Below are 22971 nucleotides of genomic sequence, written 5' to 3'. Positions count from 1 at the left end.
TTGCTACTACTAGATTAATTGCTCTGAATTCTACACTGATCTTCTGGTTTGGTGTGAACTAAATTCAGAGTATAATTTTGCGTGAGGTCCGTATTTTGCAAACCACAAAAAACATATTCAGGAAAACCCCTCACAGACTAGCAGGACACACAGTCATCACCCTAACACCATTCTTGGCAGGAGGAATAAGACCTTTTTTATTCACATCAACTGAGCTGGAGGAACAGCATCTAACCAGCTTGCCAAGCATCAAGGTCTGTGGCAAACAGGTTAGGCCAACTTCAACAAAATCAGAAGGTTTTTCCTCCACAAGACTTTCTCTACCAAAGGACATGAACAGAAAAATGGCTACCTTGCTGTTTTGGCCTTTTACTTCTGACCACAAAAGTATTAATTATCTCAACCCATCTTAACCTTCTTTTGTTTTACATCAATAAACAGATCTACCTAAGAGCACATTAGCACTAGTAACTGCATGCCAGTGACAATGGCATGTTTCCTATAATTCCTCTTTTGCAACTATATGACTCACTGCCTTTCTAACTCTCTGACCACACCTTTTCAGTTTTCTTCACTGGATCCGCTGTCATTTCCCCCTCTTTACATCTCACTCGATACAACCTTCCTCTGGAGAAACCAATTCATCCCTAAGGCTTTAGCCACTACCCCCATAATGACAGCTTCCTAATATTTATTCCTAGCCTATTCCTAGCCCCAACCAGTTCTAAAAACCTGAGATTCTAACAAAAGTTTCTGCTTTCACTGAATATTTAGTTTAGAATGAGCTTTTTTTGTTTTAATCTTTTCTTTGAAAGGACCTTTAAAGATCACCTAATGTGGTCACACATAAATGTAAGTTAAATCTGAGTACTGTCTACTATATTATTTTCTGCATTTTTCCTGTATTTCATAAATTTTTTTTTAATTTATGTATTTATTTGTTTGGCTGTGTTGGGTCTTTGTTGTTGCACGTGAGCTTTTTTTTAGTTGCGGCAAGCGGGGGCTACTCTTAGTTGCGGTACGCGGGCTTCTCATTGCGGTGGATTCTCTTGTTGCGGAGCACGGGCTCTAGGCGCGTGGGCTTCAGTAGTTGTGGCACATGGGCTCAGTAGCTGTGGCTCACGGGCTCTAGAGCGCAGGCTCAGTAGTTGTGGCGCACGGGCTTAGTTGCTCTGCGGCATGTGGGATCTTCCTGGACCAGGGCTCGAACCCGTGTCCCCTGCTTTGGCAGGCGGATTCTTAACCACTGCGCCACCAGGGAAGTCCCCATAAACTTTTAAAAAGGTAAATAATCTAAACTACTCCTAATTTTAAAGCTGAGGAAATCAAAGCTGAAACTAAGTGACTTGCCGAAGATCACTAAGTATAATTTCCTATCACCACATCTCCCACTGTTCCCATCTAGAAAGGAGGATGACTGAAGGGCGTTGGGTCATGAGGCTGAGAGTGTACACAAGCAGACCTTTTTAAAAGGCTATTTCAACTGCACTGAGTTCTGTCTGACATCCCAACAAAAGGTTGAAGAGCTCAGAGAAACTTGCAAAAGGCCACAGGCAGAGATGTGTCATTCAACAGTGCACAGTTTATCTGTACAAAGGTGGGGAGAGGGCTACAAAGTTATCATCTAAAAAAACCAGTGGTGATATTTTAAACCCACTGATATTTAATATTCACCTCCAAATTCAGATGAGAACTTCATAATTTAAAAAATCTATTCTAGCCACATTAAACATCTACTCTAACCTTAGGAAGGTGGTATTATTATTATTCTCAGTGACAGATGAGAAAATGGAGGATTACAGAGGTAAAATAACTCATCCAAGGTCACATAACTAATAAATGTAGAAGGCTATTTCAAGCCTAGGTCTGACTCCAAAGCCCATGCTTTGACCACAGTGCTACTAAATCCAGACCACCTCTGTGAAGGTCAACCGATTAAAGGAGATGTTCATAAAACTGGAGCAATTCCATACATACTATACACTGTACACTGCCCAACACAAAAGGACCTCATTCCATGGACCCTGAACAGGAAAAACACCAGGTCTTTTCCCACATCCCGTTTTTCCTTCAAGAATTTTAAAATTAAAAAAAAAAACCAAAAAACTCCTGAATCCATGTTCTTTTTCATATGTGCTTAATTTTGTGATTTGAGAGCTGGATGAAAGTCTAGGGTAGCTTCAGAGAGGAGGATGAGATCGATAAAGAGCAATTATAGGGGGCCTCCCTGGTGGCGCAGTGGTTAAGAATCCTCCTGCCAATGCAGGAGACACAGGAGCGAGCCCTGGTCTGGGAAGATCCCACATGCCGCGGAGCAACTAAGCCCGTGCGCCACAACTACTGAGCCTGGGCTCTAGAGCCTGCGAGCCACAACTAATGAGCCCGCGTACCACAACTACTGAAGCCTGCAAGCCTAGAGCCTGTGCTGTGCAACAAGAGAAGCCACCGCAATGCGAAGCCTGTGCACCACAACAAAGAGTAGCCCTTGCTCGCCGCAACTAGAGAAAGCCCGCGCGCAGCAACGAAGACCTAATGCAGCCAAAAATAAATAAATAAAATTATTTTTTTTAAAAAGAGCAATTATAGGAACAGAAAGATAGCAATTATAGAAATAGGTGAGAATTTTCAAAGAGCTGGTTCAAACTGTCTTTTATGGGATCCAACAGGAGAAAGCTGCTTTGGAAAAAGTGAGCCTTGTCAAGTGTCACCAGAGTAATCTAAGAAAAAATAGCAAATCCTGATAAACAGGCATATAACATTCATATAATCACCCCAAGTTCAAAAGGAAGTTAGCTTTTCTACTGTTATCTTTTAGAATGAGACCCTTATATTTGAGCAGTTGTCCTAATAACTTACAGGGGGTAATTGCTGCAACTCAGTTAGTCCTAAAAACAAATACGAAAACCATCCAAGAATGACCACAAATACAGTCTTTGTTCTCTATGGTACAAGAAACCAATCACAAGCCCATCTGTATGAGACCTAGCTAATAAGAACACTATTTCAGAGGGAGGTACAAAGAGAAGGATGGGTTGCCAAGGGGAAGAAGTCATCTATTAGACTGTGACAAGCTTTTAAGTGTTTGCATTATCATTAACCAACTGCCTGGTTCCCTGGTTCCCACACCTGCCACCTCCATCCAAAACTATCACAGCAGCACTTGGCAACAGGCTCAGCTCCAAAACACTGGCACCCTCTTCTGACCCTTTTGTAGTACTGCATTCATACCAGGCACTGATGTGAAAATCTCTAATAAAGCCACAAATTAATAAATTTGCAGGTAACATTTTTCAGATAATTCTGTATTTGCAATTCCCTGAATAAACCTTAATTTAGCTTGATAAAAATGTTAAATAGCAGACCTTCTACATAAAATTTATGCCAATGAAAAGAAAAGCAACAATGTTCTCTTACCGTTTTAACAGTTTACATATATTAGCTGATAGTATTACAAGAATTAGAAGGATGCCAATAACTGACAGACAAAGACCTTACTATGTGCCAGGCACTAGGAGTGAATAAATTAGTTTAATGCTAACAACCTAATGAGGCAGGAACGCCTCTTCATCTTACAGGTGTAAAACGAGGCACAATGAACTTAAGTAATGTGCCCAGGACCCTGCACCTGGTAGCAAGTGGTAAAACTGAAGTTCACACTCAGTAACTGTGACTCCAGAGCCAGAGCCTTATCTACCCCAAAATATCCCTCTGAGGTATCATGATAAAATGAAACGTGATCAAAATAGAAAAAGTATAAGTTGTAAGGAAAATTATAAATACATCATCCAAATCTCTCATTTTCAACAAAATCCCTAACTGTAAAAAAATAAAATACTACACGAAACATTTTGGTCATTTTCCCATTCCTCCTCGCTTGAAGATTCTGAACTTCTGGGTCTAAGATGTTTTTATGCCTTCTTTTTACTACCCATTCCTTTCTTCATTACACTATGCCTTTATTTATCTATTATCTTGTTCTTGAAAAGAAAAGAAAAAATTAATCCATACTATACGCTTTATTTTTCTTCTATACAGCAGAACTGCTTACCTATTCCTACCTAAATTCTCTATTTCATTGAGATCTTTAGAAAATATTTTCCTTAAGACAGTAAATCCAAATAGCATCATCAATTCCTTCTCATTGCAAATATGAGAGATTCTCATCTGCCTGGAATTATTTAGTGTGTTCCTACCTCTAATCAAGGCTGGCAGACTAGATAATCTTCTAATATTTCTAAAAATGCTAACTTTATTTTCAAACAGGACATGAAGGCACATGTCTAATAATCTGCAGTTCAAAACAAGATTTATCTCAAACATTTCTAGATTCCACAGTTTGCCTACTTAAAGCTATTCATAATACCAAAAATTAAGGACACTTAATAACCCAACACAGGCTGACCAAGCTCACTCCCATTCATGACTGAAAGATTTACCACGGGTGAAAACAAATGCTTTTACAACTATCGTTTCATTTCATAACATTAGTTTAAAGTCTACTTAGAAGCACAGACGTAGTCAAAGTCTGAAGTATCAAAAACATATATTAACTGCACCGGTTTAATTTGTTAGATACAAGAACAATAGAAACAAGATGGTTATAGTTTAGTACTATAACTGACCACATCGCTAAAGAATCCATCATAACATTATTCATAGCTCCCGTATCTCAACACAACAAGAAGTGCACAGGTAACACACAAGAAAAGGTGCCAAGGAATGGGCTCCGTGCAAATCCCACAACTCCTTTTACCTCGTTCTGCAGGATGGCAGCCCTCGAGGCTCCTTAGCAGTCAAGGACTCCTTCAGCACTTCAATGTGTTGCTTGCTGTCTGAGAACTGGTTGGTGAGTGTTTCTAGCTTTATCTGTAGGGCTAGTAGTTCTGTGTCCTTTCTGGACAGCTCCTGCATCACCTGACCAATCTAGAGAAGAAGAAAAAGCAGTGTAAGGAAAAAAGAAATAAAACCACCACCTCTGATCTGGATCTTTGACAGATCCACGTCAAGATATACAGCATTAACTTTATGACAGGACACAATTCATCTTTTTGCACCATCTAATCTTAGCTGACCACCCCCCCCAACAAAAAAACAAAGCTTATTCAACTAATAGCAAAATTTCCAGTTTTCATTTATTGTCTCCCCTAAACTTTTGAAATCCATTAGAAAAGGAATGGAAGAAGAAAAATCCCAATTCACTTAGATGACTATGAGACAGCAGTAAGCATCTGAACACGACTAAAGCAGTTTTCATCTTATTAAGTCATAAGAAACTGCAAATCATACAGCAGGATTAGTGTAGATGGAATACAGAAAGAAAAAAGAAACTTCCTACTATTGCTATCTAAACTCAAAAGCTGCACAATTATTTTTTCATTGTTTTTTTTTCATTCTCAAATGAAAGTGTACATAAAGTCCTTCTTAAAAAGCCACTTTAGTGTTATAAGGCATTATAAACATGTGCTTTCTAAAAATTATATAATTTTGAGGAGTTAGGGGTACTGACCTAAAAGAAAGATTCCACCTACAAAGTTATATTACCTACAACATGTCATATCAACTAAATGGATAAAAGTATATAACCTAGATAAAGAACGCATAAAATCTCATTCTTTAAGAATCTACATGTGTAATCAAATTTGAATTACTCTGACAGAGTAATCCATACATCAACAGGTGCCACTCACTCCCCCAGAAATTTTTCTCATCTTAACTTAGAAAACATTTAACATCAAACATCTCCTTTACATTTCTACCGTGTTTCTAAGAATTTTTACTCTTTTATTCTAAATGTAAGCCAAATTAACAAAAATCATCTGTTTTTACATTGTATCTACTGCCTAAGCAAGGTAGCTATGCACTAAAATATAGACTCTTGGAAGTATAAATTTCACAAGAAGTCTGTAATCTCAGTACCACTGATGAAACAAAAAATACTTTTTAAAAAGTTGAATGTATCTAAAGTATTTTGACTGAAATAATCTTAGGCATAAGGGACAAAGTTTTTGAGAACAATTTCCCATGAGAAAGTATGAAATACATTTGACTGTAATTAAAATTACTTTTAAGGAGGACTAAAAATAAACTTATAATTTACTGTTCTGTTTCATCAGGAAGACAAGCATTTTTCTCATATGCATGAAATCTCTACTTACAAATAGAATATTCATTCATTCAACAAACATTTCTGTGTGCTCACTGTATGCAAAATACTCGCAGCTGCTAAGGACATCAGTGGAAGATAGCTGTAAACAGCAGCTACTTCCATCCTGTAACACAGATACGTACCCAGGAGCTGCCACATACTGTAATGGTGTAGCATCTTTCATGACATCCCTTTACCAACATCCCACCCCTAACAAACAGAATGCACTAAAAACGCACTGGTGGTATGAATGAATAGTCAGGAGAAACGTTCAAAATGTTCTCACCTCATCAGCTAAAGAACTATGGCTTAAAGATTACTCAAATTCCCAGCTACCTCTAGACCATGTGATCAAAAATAAATATAAAATCTCAGTTTCCTCATCATCTGCATTACTAAATAATCCTCAAATAATGCTATACTGACCATAAAGACTGAGAAAAAGAAGAAAATATCCTAAATAGAAGAGTTTAGAAGCACAAGTTTTCCTTAAAAGTTAGGAGCATAAGGCTTTTGCAGTCAATCCCATGTGAGAACGAACGAGTGTGTCTTCTTGGGTAACTACCTCTCTAAGCCTTGGTTTCCTAATCAGTAAGATGGAGAAAGCAAACCAGTGCCACTGTACTGCGTACAGATTAAACCAAAAAACTGTATAGAATGTTTAGCCTGTTGTTCGACACAAAAAGAAATTAATAATACTAGCTGAGGAAAAAAAAGTTATAGATCAACTTCTCCTCTAGACAATACATGGTTACAACAAACCAAATTGGACCCTTTTAGACAAAATATCTCACTTTTCTATCTATACTATAAAGTGGTCCATAAATAGCAAACACACTAAATTAGCACAAGTGGTTTTTTTTTTTTCTTTTAATGCTGCATTCCAGTCTTATCCTACCGTAATTTTCAGAAGCAGTTTTTTTCCTGACACTTGGGAGACAAATGCGTGCACAGCCTAGTATAGGGCTGTGGAGTGCAGAGCTTACCAGCACAGGTTCTGGAACCAAATGGCTTGTGTAAAAATCAAACTCTGCCTCTTACTAACTGTGCTTCCTGAGCACCACTGTGTTACCTCAGCTTCCTTATCCATAAATTGGGTTGAGAATATACCCACCTTAGTAGGTTATAAAATGCTTATAATAAGTACTCAAGTGTCACCTATTTTATTATAATCATTTTATCACAGTTTGAAATGGAATTTCAAGTTCTCTAGACAGATGACTGAGCTACTGAATAGATTTAGAGACTTTAAGTTTCATGCTACTTCTAACTGACCAGATAACTAAATAAGCTAATCACTTCTATACATCTGTTCCAAAGAAAGTAAAATTTGTTGCAAAATCACCTATCGGGGACTTAAAGATGATGTCTACATATGAAGGTAAAGCACTTCACTCAAGAAATCAGACTCAAATAAACCCTGGGTGATGGACCTAGAACATCTGCACATTCTTTGTACCTAAGAAGAGAAAGAGACCATTCACATAAATCAACAAGTTTCTGGTTAACAGGAAAGGAGTCGAGAAAAAACAGCTTTGAAGCACCATCCACACAGTGACAAAGCAACAATAAAAAACCAGGGACAGGGCTTCCAGAGCACATGAGGGCTCGCTGCACACAGGGTGGCACGTGGGTCAAACCGGTGAACAGGAGTCAGTTAAAGAGCAGAGCAGGCTGGTCAGTGCTAGTCCCGGGCAAAGCTGCCGACCACAGAGTGAAAGTGTGAGCACCCAGAGCCAGAGCAGCAGGGTCCCACTGTGGGATCACTGCACGCAAAGGGTAAATCTTTCGGCAAAGACCTCTGCCTGAAGACCAGCCGCTCTCTTTTTCAGCTCCTCCCCTTGAGCCTCTTTCGAATTTAGCTCCTCCTTCAGTTGCTCTACCTGTCACGACATTGTTATTCTTTTTCACTCATGTGTCAACTTAGGTCTTCTTATTATCTGCTTTTGAGCCAGAGCAGTAACTGGAAATAACAATAACTCATATAACACAATCAAATCTGTTCCCCTAATTTCCTCTTCAAAGGACCCTAGATGGGCTCACTATTTTCACAGGGTAATGGACTGAAATGTGCTAATCAGCAAATGGGAAGCAGAGATGATATTTTATTTTGTTCTCAAGTTAGAATGATAAATCAAAACTAACAGAAAGTTGGATATGTGAATTTTTAAGTTCTAAAAGTTACATGAAATTGGCCGTAGTCATTGATAACAGATTCTTAAAATAACAGAGGAATATTCTACTGACTTATATGCAGGTATGGGTATCACAGAAAGAAGCCAGAAACTGTATCATTAAAGGAACAGTGTTCACTTCTGAGAAATTAGGGAACTAACACAATTGGGATATGGGGGGCAGGGGGAGGGGGAGGAACACTTATTTTCTAGCTAATATTTTATAATTGAAATTATGGTCTTTAAAACACCACAGACCTGATAAACTGATAACTGTAATAAACTAAGTCCTCCAATTTGCCTAAAATAGTTCATAGGATCAAAATAAATGCCTTTGGCTCTAAAGAAGGAATACTGTGACTGAGGTTATAATACAGACTGATATGTCTCAGCGATGCCTATCCTACTGTACATACACCCCAAGTGCACGTGGGAAACAATAAACCTGATACACATGGGTCTTCTCCAAGGGAGAGCGCAAAGGGCTTTCCTTTAGGGAACTGTGTTTGAAGGGAAAACACGATTTTATTTAAGCCATTTCAGGAAAAAAAAGGGGAGGTGGATTCAGTCTCTTAGGCTGAATTTGACTTCTAAATTTGTTCACAAGACATAGAAAACGCGATGTTTCATATAGTGAGAAAAACTCATCTGGATGTAATCCTACTAATCGCCTCAGAAGTACTGGTAGACATGAAATGTTAAACTGTGATAATACACACTTAGCCTCATACAAGTAATTTTCTTTGAAGTGAAATTTGAAATAACTATACAACATCAGTAATTCTGACTTTAATTCTGGGAAAGTTCTATCTGAAAGAATTACGGTACAAGTATTCTTCCCTGAAGCCTGATAAAACAGCGTGAGGTCCATCATCACTAAAGAAGTAGGAACATGCATCAATTTTTCAAACCCCATTTAAAAATCACGGTATCACACACCATGACCTTGTTTTTCATAAATTTAGAATGGCTCCGATAGACCTCCATTTGCCTCATTTCTTCCTCTCGTTCTTCAGTACTCAAAGCCCCGTTCGATTTCAGCATCTGAATCTCCTCTTCCAAGTCTCGGAGCCCACGCTCCATAGAGGAAATTTTTGAATCCTGAGGACAAAGGAAGATTTAGACATTAAAGTATTCGCAAAAAGTCAAGAGAGGTTGCACAAGTCTGTCTTTACAGATGTGAAATTTAATAAAGATAAACAAATATGTAGAAATATTGCAACTGGTGCCTTGCTTCTAAAATATATCCTTCATGGCCATATGGTGGAGAGGAGGAGGACTGAGATCTATACTATGATTTTTCCTCTATCCTTTCCTCTGCACCCTTTTGATTAAAATTGAGAGTATTAACTAAAGAAGTAGAAGCAATGGAAAACTAGTTAAAGTTTCTAAGTACTTTATGGTCAACAAACTTCTAGTGAAAACATCTGTAATATTAACAGTAAAACCTTTTCTAGCTATAATATTTTATCGTTTTACTTGACCCCCCTAAAAGGCTTATTTCTGCCCCCAAAGGAGTGGGGAAAAGAGTAAGAAGGTTTCAAAGATTTACACAATAATGCGTATAACCGTTATCTACAATAATAAAGATCTGATAACGCCCCACTGCAGAAAAACAAAGGGATGAATAATTACGTTAACAGTTACACTTTATCACACAGTGGTCCCGCCTTTTCCACAGTTTTACTTTCCGTGGTTCTGCTTTCTGTGGTTTCAGTTACCTGAGGTCAACTGCGGTCAGAAAATATCAAATGGAAAATTCCAGAAAAAAACAATTCAGAAGTTTTAAACTGTGCACCGCTGTTCCAATCAACATGATGAACTCTCACACCATCCCATTCTGTCCCACCGGAACGTGAATCATCCCTTTGTCCAGTGTACCCGCGCCCGTTAGGCACTCACGGCAGCCGTCTCGGTTATCAGATGGACAGTCCTGGCATCACAGTGCTTGTGTTCAAGTGACCATCTTTACGTGACAGTATTTTATTTAATACCGTCCCCAAAGCACAAGAGTAGTATGCTGGCAATTCAGATTTGACAAAGAGAAGCCGTAAGGTGCTTCTTTTAAGTGAAGAGGTGGAAGTTCTCACTAAGAGAAAAACTCACATGCTGAGGTTTTGCTAAGATCTACAGTCAGAACGAATCTTCCAGCAGTGAAATTGGGATGAAGGAAAAAGAAATTCGTGCCAGTTTTGCTGTTGCACCTCAAACTGCAAAAGTTACGGCTACAGTGCATGACAAGTGCTTAGTTTAGATGAAGAAGGCATTAGATTTGTGCAGTAAGATAGAGAGAGAGAGAGAGAGAGAGAGAGAATGAGACCTATTCACATAACTTCCATTACAGCATACTGTTATAACTGTTCTATTTTACTATTAATTACTGTTGCTAATCCCTTACACACTGTGCCTAATTTATAAAATTAATCATAGGTATGTATAGGAAAAAACATAGTATATATAGGCTTTGGTACCATCTGTGGTTTCAGGCATCCACTGAGGGTCGTGGAACCTATCCCCTGCAGATAAGAGGAGGCTACTTACTGCATTAGTAATCTTACTTATTCGCTATACTTCACCATGCATTTCAAATATCTCATAATGATTTCTAAAAAGAAACGTCACTGTCCTTGTAAATCATCATCACCACGAATATCACCTCCTAGTACAACATCCGTCTATACTCATTTTCTTGGTTTTGTCTGTCACAGTATCTAGTTTATCCCCAGATTACTTTAGATGTCATCAATTACAGAAAAACTCCTACAAAGAATAGATACTTTTACATCTATAGTTGCATATGCTTATTCACCTAAGAAGTAAAGACCTTAAAGAGCATAAATTCAGTATAGCTTTATTTTATTTGGAATTTTAGAGAAACCATTCCTTTAGGAAGAAATTTTGAGACTGACTTCCTCTTTTCACTTTACCTCAAGCCTGTCTTGACTGACTTTCCTTGTTATCTGAGAGTATGCTGATAAGAGTTAAAGGATTTATCATGAGACACTTACAGCTAGCTATTTTTAGGTTCGGGGGAGAGGCGAGGGCTGTACTCCTCTGACTTGCATTGCATTACCTTTAAAAATAACACAACGAAAATTTTCTTTTACAAATCTATTCAAATGAAACTTACATTTGGTTCAAAATTAAACATATTAAATTAACACAATCAGAGACACTCTAAACCTAAACCAGGATTTTGATTTACTCGGTTTAAAACTATCCCGGCCCATGAAGAATAAACAAATAAACGGCTTCAAATGCACTATCTGAAAATCCCAACACAGACAGAGAGGCAGCTCTTGACCAAATCAGACACTCACTATCAAATCATGCACCATAAAATCTGCACCTAAAAAGGGACCATAACTGCAGCTCTGAAAGCCATGAGGCAGAAAAAGAACCTGCCAGGCTACTTTCTGGGATGAGGCCAGAAAATTAACGCCAGAAATGTTGGACTAGTTGTAGCACCGACCAGTACTCAGGCTGGGTTTATTTGAGGACAGCCCTTTCCAAGGAGGCTTCTTACTCCTAGAATGTATAATAACTAAATAAATAAATTCTTTATCATCTTACTACTCTATACTTCCCCAGCCCTGGGTCTCCCATCATTAATCAACCAACCCCACTGAGTCCACTGAAATCCTCTTTTCCTTGTTAAATTTCCCAAATGCTCAACTTTTTTTCAAAAGTTGTCTCCCTGCTCTAAGTAAACCCAGGCTTTCCCAAAGGATATAATTTCCCCCAACGCTCTCCATTGAAGTTCACTAATCCACCAGCATCACAGAGTGGCAGGGACAAGTGTGGGCATCCTCCAGGTTCCTCCATGCTGCTCCCATTTAAAGCTCACACTCCTCTTCACTCTCCCTCTGCACGGCTGCCATCTAGGGGCTTCCCCGTCACTCCCGCCCGCTGAAGAAGTCTTCAGCACCCGGCTGACAATAGATCTCTCCTTCAAATGCCACTCTTGCCATAATCCTAGGATTTCAATGTCCGAATTCCTTGACATCCGTAATGCCAACGCCTTCATCCTCTGGTCCATTTTAGCTATCCAGTTTACAAGACCACATCACCCAGGCCTCTCCTCCCAGGCCTGACACACCGTCACTCACATTAACTGCTGCTCTTGTATCTCACAGAGTCCTCCACCTCCCTAACTTCTACATTTTCTCCCAACCTGTCCATCCATTCTGAATTCTCTTCCCTCCTATCCAGGCTACATTCCTGGACTCATCATCCCAACTACTCCTTCACCTCCACCCTCAATTCACTTGCATCCCAGTAATTCTGCCATATCTACCCAGCAAAACTCTAACCCTACAGCAGTCCAGTAATTCCTCCCTGCTCCTCCACTGCTAAAGGGAAAAGAAGAAGTTAGAGAAGGGAGAAGGAAGCAGAGGGAAGAAAGTGGGAGAAAGGAGGAGGAAGAGGAGGAGGAGAGAGAAAATATTACGTCACCTTGAAGACAGCTGGGCTCTTTTATTGTCCACCATCACCTCCTTTCCCATTTCCCCCAAAGACCAGTCTAGGTCTTCATGATCCTCTCAAGCTCATGCCACACCCTCAGCATCTCAGCTATTTCATCTGCAATTTCAACATAACATCTACCTGACCCCACTGGGCCACCAGAATCTCAGTCTCTTGCTTCTTAGCAGAATGGCTGGAGGTTAACACAACTTAAAATAGATCTACTGCCAGTTAAAACCAGTACACTTCCCTGTGCCATCAAAAGGCAAGCAAAATAATTCTGTGAACACAGGTACACTCGTGTGTTTTTAGGTTCCAACAGGGATCAGGAAATAACATGTACCAATAAACTTGTGGGAAATGTGAGTATGTAATTACACCTTTCTAGAGGCTGTTTACAAGATTATGTTCAAGACTATGAATTGTCTAACTATAAAGAACCCAGAATCCACTAATTTGGTATTTGTTTGGTAAACCCTTTCCCCAGTGAGAATAAAGATGTATACAACAATAAAGACAAAGTTTTAAGAGGAAATCTTCTAAATTAAGAGAACCATTCTGATAACTGTACTTGAGAAGCATCTATTTACATAAAACTATTTATATACCAAAAACTAAAGACTCTTGCCACATCAACAAATATTAAATGAAGGCACATGATGCAAAACACCGTGTCAAATTTTTTAGGGGATACAAAGAAGTTAAAAAAAGAGACAGAGAGGGCAGGAGGGGGAGAGGGAGGGGTCCCTATCTGTAAGAGTCTTCTAGCTCTTGCAAGAAGGAATATGTTGTTAATAAAAATAATAATAGCATAGCAGCTAACACTGACTGAATGTTTACTATGTGCCAGGTCCTGTTTAAAGTGTTTTACTTGTTTTAACTAATTTAAACCACAAAAGAACCCATGGGATAGGTACTATTGTTATCACCATTTATCAATAAAGAAATTAAGGTATGGAGAGGTTAGGTTACTTGTTCTATGTCATACAACTGGTTAAATAAAGCCAGGTTTTGAATCCAGGCAATTTAACACAGAAGGCAAGCGCTTAGTCACCAATCACCATAACGTTCAGCCTAAAGATTTCTAACTACTCAGTAACTTAAAGCAGAAGTTTTCAAAGTATAGTCCGTGAAAGCCTGGGGGTGCCTCCTAGCCCTTTTGAGAAGTCAAAACTATTTTCATAATAATACTATGACTTTATGTGCCTTTTCCACTGTGTTAACACGTGCACTAAAGGTATAAAGGACAGGCAAAAGCGCTCGTGCCTCTGGACAACAGCGCCAAACCGTGCTAGCCGTCAGTGTATTCTTCAGTGTCAGCACTCTCAGACAAAAAAGAAAACTAAGAAAGAACATTTTTAAAACACTGGCTCACTTAGGAATGTCCCTGGTGACTTTTCATATGCTCAGCCCTTGAGTATGTATCTCTGTACCATGCTGTGTGACGACACAGGAAGGGGCCAGGCCCGGCTGCTGCACCTGGGTGTGACGCTGCTCCCAGGACAGCACTGGGTGCTCTGTGAGCTGCAAGCCCAATCAGGTACTTTTTTCACGGAACCCTATTCTTAACTCGAGAGAAGAACTGACACACAAACTTGGTATTTGGCGGACATTTTCTTAAAAACAAATGAAATGAGTCATTTTAAGAGAATAAGGGGCCCTGATATCAAAAGGTTTGAGAACAGCTGACTCCAAGAAATGCTGGACAAGAGGAAACGAAACTGAAGTTCTTTTAATGTGTCATTTTCATTAAGTCTTACTATTTCTTCTCAGTCTACAAAATGAGTGAACTATTATTACATACCACTTTCTTAAACTCACACATTAAAATGTGAAATGACACATAAGATTCCTTAGGAAGTTCTCACTTACCTTCATTTCGATAACAGTTTGCAGAGCTTTAGTTTTGGCAGAATCGGGGGCATTCTCAAATCTCCGATGCATCTCCTATACAAGAGAAGCAAAAAAGAGAGTAAGTGCCCTCCTTTTCACTCTCATTTTTCCAAGAGGGGAGTGGAGAGGCGAGGGAGTAGTAGTTACATGCAAAGATGACTACCCCGGCCTTGTAAGACACTCTGATCCACTTTCTGTCTTCCTGACCTTTCCCTGTGGACCAGGGAGCACACAGACTGCATTCAGGCTAAGGGGTACAGGAGGGTCCCCGTCTCTGCACACCTGGTTATACACGGTAAGTCACACAGACCCCAGCCGCCACAAGAGGTGAAGCTCCAGCACATCCCCACGTTGTGTGTCACTCTTCCACAGGACTCCAAGACATATTATCAGAACTCCAAACAATCCAAAAAGGGGATTAGAAAGAGTCCCTTTTTAAAAGGAGAAATCAGGACTTCCCTGGTGGCGCAGTGGTGAGGAATCCGCCTGCCGATGCAGGGGACATGGGTTCGAGCCCTGGTCCGGGAAGATCCCACATGCCGCAGAGCAACTAAGCCCATGCGCCACAACTAGTGAGCCTGCGCTCTAGAGCCCATGAGCCACAACTACTGAAGCCCGCGCGCCTAGAGCCCGTGCTCTGCAACAAGAAAGGCCACCGCAATGAGAAGCCCGCGCACTGCAACGAAGACCCAACACAGCCAAAAAGAAATAAATTTATTTAAAAAAAAAGAAAAAGGAGGAATCAAAGTAGCCACAGTCCGCACTGCACAAAACAACTGAAAGCATTTGTGTGGACAACCTCCTTTGCACAGCATCCTCCCCCAGAGCAACAACCACCGGGCTACCTACGATGGAAATCTCTCTCCAGAGGGGCTACAATCAGAAAAAAAAAGAAGGTAAGACTGCTGAACAAGTTTCCTAAACAGTCTACAGGTAGCAAATGGCAGAAAAACATAGCTATTTTTTTCAATCCAAATGTCAGTGCGTTCAGGATCAGAAAGGAAGGAAGGAGATGGCAGAATATCACAGTTCGGGTCTTCAAGGATCACCCTGAAGTTACCAGACCTCCTCAGGCTATTTTCTTGTCAGATTCTGGGAATGTCTCTGAGTCAGCCAGTACTTCCCGAGTACCCTGGTACAGCCCCTAGCGATGGCAGAGAATACAGATGGATATTTTCCATCTGAACAGTGCTGGTGAAATTCTAGCCCTGCCCTCTGCTCTGCCCATCTGACATGTATATAGATGTTTACTAGGTCACTCAAACTTATTTCATCCAAAACAAAACTCGTGATTTTCTCCTCTTTAACCTAGCCCCTCCTCTGAAGACTGATGAGTCTTGCCCATCTCCTTAAATGGCATTACCCTCCCGGTGGTTCAAGCCAAACAGCACAATGTCTCCTTTCATTCCTCCCACATCTTCACTTCCTACCACCTTCTAGAGCAGGTCCTAATTGTTCCAGCTTCAAAAGATTTCTTGAATTTATCATTTCACTCCAGTTCCAGTCTAGTTTCAGCCTAGATTACTACAACAGCCTCGAGTTAAGTTTCCTTTCATTTCCTCTGTCCATTTTAAAGAAAGCAATGGTGTACTCTAGATAAAGCATCAACAAATCACGGCAATAGTCTGTTTTCAATCCTTCAACGAGTTTCCTATTTACTTCTCACCCTCTACAAGGTCAACACAATCTGATCATAACAGACAGAAGACTAGCCCTCCTGTCATAAACTATATTAAAATTAGACAAAAATGCATAAAGCAACTGTTTTCAGACGCTGGAAAACAAGCAGCACAGGAGTATGATCCTTGAGAGAAGAGAAACTAACAAGGTTATGGTCCGGACTTGCTATCCAATATGTGATGCAGGGAGAGGAAGACCAAACAGAAAACAGCAGTCCCGCAGAGCTCAGAAGACAGATCAGTGGGTAAGAGTCCCAAAGACAGGAGAAATGTCCAGAGCAGAATGACACAGAGGAAGAAGCTAGCCAGAAAAGCAGCAGTGTCTGATCTGACAGGGGTCCCCTGGAGTCTTTGACCAAATACTAAGCCTGCATGTACAGGGAAAGACTCCACAGTGTCAAAGAACAACTACCAGAGAGCTATGAGTTGAGCAACTACCTGAACTCACATGGGGCTGGGAAGAATTCAAGCTCCAAAGAGCCAGAGTGGAGAGAACATCAGAGGCACTGAGCAGAGACACCAGAAAGGCCACGTCTTAGGAGTAGAGACAGTCTAGCCCTAGAGGGAAGGCTACCTAGACTAGAGCCAACAGAGTGTAAAAGCAAGTCTCGTTAAGGATCGAGTTAATCCACAATTAACCCCTGCAAGATAAAACACTTCATTAAGACAGTAAAATGCAGAACACATTAATCCAGGACAAAATCTGAACACATTAGTTCAGGCCATAATCACCTCTCACCTGCATTAAAACAACAAACTCATCAGTTACCCCCCAGCCTCCAGTCTGTCCACACTGAATCTACTCCCTACACTGTAAACAGGTGATAAATTGGGCACACAGATATTAGGGAAATTTCCAAATGCTTTACAGTGAAACTATTACAATTTCATTTTAAACTCTAGCAAGCTTATCAGCGATATATAAGGAAAGAAATCCATTTGAATAAAAAAAAAATCCTCCTCTGCTAAGGAACTAGGGTGCACTTTAAACCATTCGCAGGCATAAAGCTTTCCTGTTAAGATCTTGTAAAACCTATCAGTCGTAACAGATCTCCATTCAAAGGCCTGCGCATTAAAGCTCATTATGAACACCTCCTGCAGTCAGTGGGCTGACCAACTCCCCTTTCCCAGAGAGCACATCGAGCCTCTGACTCCTGCACCGTTAATAAAGGGAGAGGACTCTGGGAATAAAAAAGAATGTACCATTCAGACAAATGTAAGAAGTCGAATGTGCTAGTGCTTGCTTTATTTTGCTCTTTTTAGCCTGAAAATTTTCACTCTACACAAATTAAAGAAAGCCCAGAGATTCATACAGGTAGAATTATCTGGATCTTGTTATACTGTCAACTGTGGTACACGGTAGAAAATATGTTCAGTTCCTCTCACTGATTTAATAAAGAATAATGACTAGAGAAAGAAAACAAACAAGTTAGGAACAAAATTTCTCCGTTGTTAGTAGTTTCTTTCTTTTTAAAAGTAAGTCAACATTTACTTACACAACTGAGAGAAAGGAGCATTTGTGACTGAAAAGTAGTACTTATGTCTGAAATTTCTTTCTTTCAAGTTTCAGGTTTTAGCCTCCAGCACCCTTGGTTCAAGGCTAGATGTCCCTTCAGCAGATTTCAATCCTCCACACAAGTTCTGGGCTTACTGTACTCCACACGGAGAAGTGAAGAAGGAACCCTCACTGCTCCTCCTGTACCTCAACTCCGCCGTTGTCAGACAGCACTGCACTTTGACCCTTTACCATCTCAAGTAACAGCATGCTTCTGAGAAAACATATCTTCCTGTCAAAATGGAAATGAGGTACAAATGACACAACAACAACAAAAAAGATGAGGAAGGATAACCTGAATCAGTAAGTTATGCGATGCAACTGTTCACACTTTCCAAAATCACTAGGAAAGGGAACACTAACTAGGGACCTTTTTTCTTTTTGAATTCTTCCTACTCTTTGTCCAAGGTTTCTATTTTTTTTCTATATATGTTTATTTCTCTTTTCTTCCCTCTAACCTCCTCTGCTCTTACCTGACAACTGCCAAAGATACAGATGGGCATTCCTCAGACATGTTAGAGCCAAAATTCCTAGCCTAGAACCTAGTTAAAGAATAGGGCTTTTTTTTTTTTTTCAAACATCTTTATTGGAGTATAATTGCTTTACAATGGTGTGTTAGTTTCTGCTTTATAACAAAGTGAATCAGCTATACATATACATATATCCCCATATCTGACACCTTTTTTTTTAACATCTTTATTGGAGTATAATTGCTTTACAATGGTGTTAGTTTCTGCTTTATAACAAAGTGAATCAGTTATACATATACATATGTTCCCATATCTCTTCCCTCTTGCATCTCCCTCCCTCCCACCCTCCCTATCCCACCTCTCTAGGTGGTCACAAAGCACCAAGCTGATCTCCCTGTGCTATGCGGCTGCTTCCCACTAGCTATCTATTTTACGTTTGGTAGTGTATATATGTCCATGCCACTCTCTCACTTTGTCACAGCTTACCCTTCCCCCTCCCCATATCCTCAAGTCCATTCTCTAGTAGGTCTGTGTCTTTATTCCCGTCTTGCCACTAGGTTCTTCATGACCTTTTTTTTTTTCTTCTTAGATTCCATATATATGTGTTAGCATACTGTATTTGTTTTTCTCTTTCTGACTTACTTCACTCTGTATGACAGACTCTAGGTCCATCCACCTCACTACAGATAACTCAATTTCATTTCTTTTTATGGCTGAGTTAATATTCCACTGTATATATGTGCCACATCATCTTTAGCCATTCATCTGTTGATGGACACTTAGGTTACTTCCATGTCCTGGCTATTGTAAATAGAGCTGCAATGAACATTTTGGTACATGACTCTTTTTGAATTATGGTTTCCTCAGGGTATATGCCCAGTAGTGGGATTGCTGGGTTGTATGGTAGTTCTATTTTTAGTTTTTTAAGGAACCTCCATACTGTGCTCCATAGTGGCTGTATCAATTTACATTCCCACCAACAGTGCAAGAGAGTTCCCTTTTCTCCACACCCTCTCCAGCATTTATCGTTTGTAGATTTTTTGATGATGGCCATTCTGACTGGTGTGAGATGATATCTCATTGTAGTTTTGATTTGCATTTCTCTAATGATTAATGATGTTGAGCATTCTTTCATGTGTTTGTTGGCAATCTGTATATCTTCTTTGAGAAATGTCTATTTAGGTCTTCTGCCCATTTTTGGATTGGGTTGTTTGTTTTTTTGATATTGAGCTGCATGAGCTGCTTGTAAATTCTGGAGTTTAATCCTTTGTCAGTTGCTTCATTTGCAAATATTTTCTCCCATTCTGAGGGTTGTCTTCTCATCTTGTTTATGGTTTCCTCTGCTGTGCAAAAGCTTTGAAGTTTCATTAGGTCCCATTTGTTTATTTGTGTTTTTATTTCCATTTCTCTAGGAGGTGGGTCAAAAAGGATCTTGCTGTGATTTATGTCATAGAGCGTTCTGCCTCTGTTTTCCTCTAAGAGTTTGATAGTGTCTGGCCTTACACTTAAGTCTTTAATCCATTTTTTTATTTTTGTGTATGGTATTAGGCAGTGTTCTAATTTCATTCTTTTACATGTACCTGTCCAGTTTTCCCAGCACCACTTACTGAAGAGGCTGTCTTTTCTCCACTGTATATTCTTGCCTCCTTTATCAAAGATAAGGTGACCATATGTGCGTGGGTTTCTCTCTGGGCTTTCTATCCTGTTCCATTGATCTATATCTCTGTTTCTGTGCCAGTACCATGCTGTCTTGATTACTGTAGCTTTGTAGTATTGTCTGAAGTCAGGGAGCCTGATTCCTCCAGCTCCATTTTTCGTTCTCAAGATTGCTTTGGCTATTCGGGGTCTTTTGTGTTTCCATAAAAATTGTGAAATTTTTTGTTCTAGTTCTGTGAAAAATGCCAGTGGTAGTTTGACAGGGATTGCATTGAATCCGTAGATTAAGAGTAGGGCTTTTAAACCTCAAACACTGCTGCAAATCTTAACATGAGAGCAGTTGCACTAAACAAGGTTTGTTGACTAAAATATTAAAGAGACCAAAATTAACATACGTGTAAATGTTTTAAAACAAATTAGTATTTTAATTTCTGTTTTTTGTGTTTTTTTTGACCATGTCGTGCATCATGCGGATCTTAGTTCCCCGACCAGGAATCGAACCCGTGGCCCCTGCAGTGGAAGCACGGAATCCTAACGACTGGACTGCCAGGGAATTCCCAACAAATTATTTTCTTCATCACAATAGGATCTACATTTCAAAAAAACAGGAGCAAGTATAGAACTGAAATATTTATTCAGCCTATAGACAATGCTTTGGTATGCATATGGATAGCCAATCCAAAAATTCCATAGCCAATTCAGGTATGTTCTGCCAACAGACTGAGAACCAAACTTTGGTGTATCACGGAATCACCTGTAAAGCCTGTTAAAACTCCATATGCCTGGCCCCAGGCACTAACCACGTCTTGACTCTAGTTCAGTATGTGTCCAACAGATGTCTTCACGCTTCTATCCATCAAAGGAAAGGCACTCCAGTAAACAATACAAAATCTAACAATAAGTCACGTAACAATGTAATTTCAGTACAAACAGAAAATACAATGCTTAATTTAATTTTTGTTTTTCTTCTTTGGCTTTTATTTGGGGGAATTATTTACCTGCTATCTACAGAATCATGTTCATAAACAAAATGGAAAACTAATCACAAATGTTCCTGGATATGAGTGCCATTTTAATGTTACTGTATTTCATCAAATCTAAGATGCCACTGATTGTAAGGTAAACCACTGTTTAATGTGCTGGAAAGAAAAGAAGGAAATGCCTCCAAATAAACCATGACCCAAGCTTCTATCATTCAGAATTTTTATTTTATATTGATTGCAAGACCCTTTTTTACTTATTTAACCATAAAGTTTAATCATATATCATTTTGAACTGTTTTATAACTTTCTCCATACCAATAACTGTTTCAATGCTGGTTCACAGCATAATATTACTGAAGACATACTGAACAACAGCTAAAGTTAACATGAGAAATAGCAACAATACTCACAACATTGACTAAAATGAGCAGCTGTTAACTGTTTGTGAGTACACAGGCAAACAAATCAAGCAGGACTGTGGCCTTGCTGACAGAGATTTTAAGATGCCATCAAGGATAAGACTTATTAACTCAATTTCATACTGTTGAGATGGGAAAAACTATGAGTCCTGGAACTGATGAAAACCCGCTTTTTTAAAAGATGGACAATAATCCAATAATAATAAAATCTACGGATATCCCAGTGTTGCCAGCTCTCAATTCTTTCTGCCTTTCTTGACACACTAGTGATATAATGCACAATAGCCATTTCAGGTCACCACTCACCCAACCTAGAGTTGTTCTTTATCAGACTTCCTTGTTCACTCGTAATTTTCCCTCCCCCATTTATTCTCAACACAGCCAGAGTAGATTTTAAAAGCTAAACTAGATCACTCCCTTGATTAAACATTGGTGCAGTTTTCTCTTGCACTTTGAATAAAATTGTTGCATTACCTGCAGGGATCCTGAAGGCAAGTGCTTTGTCTCCTAGAGGGCATGGATTTTTGTTTTGTTCACTGCTACTATATTTCCTTGTGCTCTGCACATGGGTTAGTGTCCAATAAATATCTGATGAATGCAATGAATGACTCTGGCCCTGGCTACCTCTTCAACCTCTCATCTCATGCCTGTTTTCCCCTTAGACAATATGCTTTTGTCCTCTAGTCTCCTTGCTGTCTCCTGAAAACTTCTCATCCGGCCTTTGAAACTGTTAACCTTCTTCATGAAATGATTTTACCCAAATGCTCAGCAAGACTCTTTCAACTTTCTTCAGATCTCCCTTAAAGGGCACCTCCTCAAAGATGCTTACTTACCCTGTTTATCCCCTCTCCCAACATAATTAGACTCAACTAATTTATTTCCTCTCATAATTATGTTTATTGTCTCTCACCAGATTTTTAAGTTCTAGGAGGGCACAGACCATGTGTTCTGACATGAAAAATGTATACCCAGCGTGTATCCCAGGGTCACATACATTCTAGAAGCTCAATGGATGTTTGTTGAGTAATGAGCAAAGAAAGGCTGTGCCGAGTGCCTCTAGCACCTTGTCACTCTGGAAACAAAACAGTCAAGCCACATGTTACAAAGCTTTACTCCAAATTACCATTTTAGCTTCTGTTACCTGTATTTTCTAACATACACAAATTTAATGGTTTAAGCCTCTTGCTATGGCAATAAAAGATTCTTTCCTGTCTCAAGATTGTATTAAAACCTTTTTCTTACATTCTCTTCTAGTGTTGTTATTTTTTAACAAGTAGCTCTTTATTTCATCTAGAACTTAATTTGATGTAACTATGTACTGTTTTCCAAATAGATGGCGATTATTCCCAAACATGTATCATATGCTTAAAACTATATTATTTCTGGTTCTATTCTGTCTCATCAATCTAGCTATCTATTACTGTGCCAGTACCACAGATTTTAATATCACTGGGTTTAAAACACATATATCATGAGCTGCTTAAACAAGTGTTCCCGCACTGTTCTCCTTGCAAAGAAACTGCAACATCATTT

The 22971-nt window shown here is 39.5% G+C and overlaps 1 protein-coding gene across 1 annotated transcript in view; it reads right to left on the bottom strand.

Moving 5' to 3' along the window:
* LOC309623750 (ELKS/Rab6-interacting/CAST family member 1-like) overlaps positions 1 to 22971 on the bottom strand; it is a 191751-nt gene that overhangs the window by 85354 nt on the left and 83426 nt on the right. The window contains 4 exon segments of the mRNA XM_082380889.1: positions 4754 to 4780; positions 4783 to 4923; positions 9259 to 9420; positions 14656 to 14730. Of these exon segments, the coding sequence (XP_082237015.1) occupies positions 4754 to 4780; positions 4783 to 4923; positions 9259 to 9420; positions 14656 to 14730 (405 nt within the window).

This window comes from Balaenoptera borealis, assembly GCF_965194805.1.
Source record: "Balaenoptera borealis genome assembly, chromosome: 2".
NCBI lineage: Eukaryota > Metazoa > Chordata > Mammalia > Artiodactyla > Balaenopteridae > Balaenoptera > Balaenoptera borealis.
Note: the sequence above shows the minus strand (reverse complement) of the source record. Positions and strands in the feature narration are given on the sequence as shown.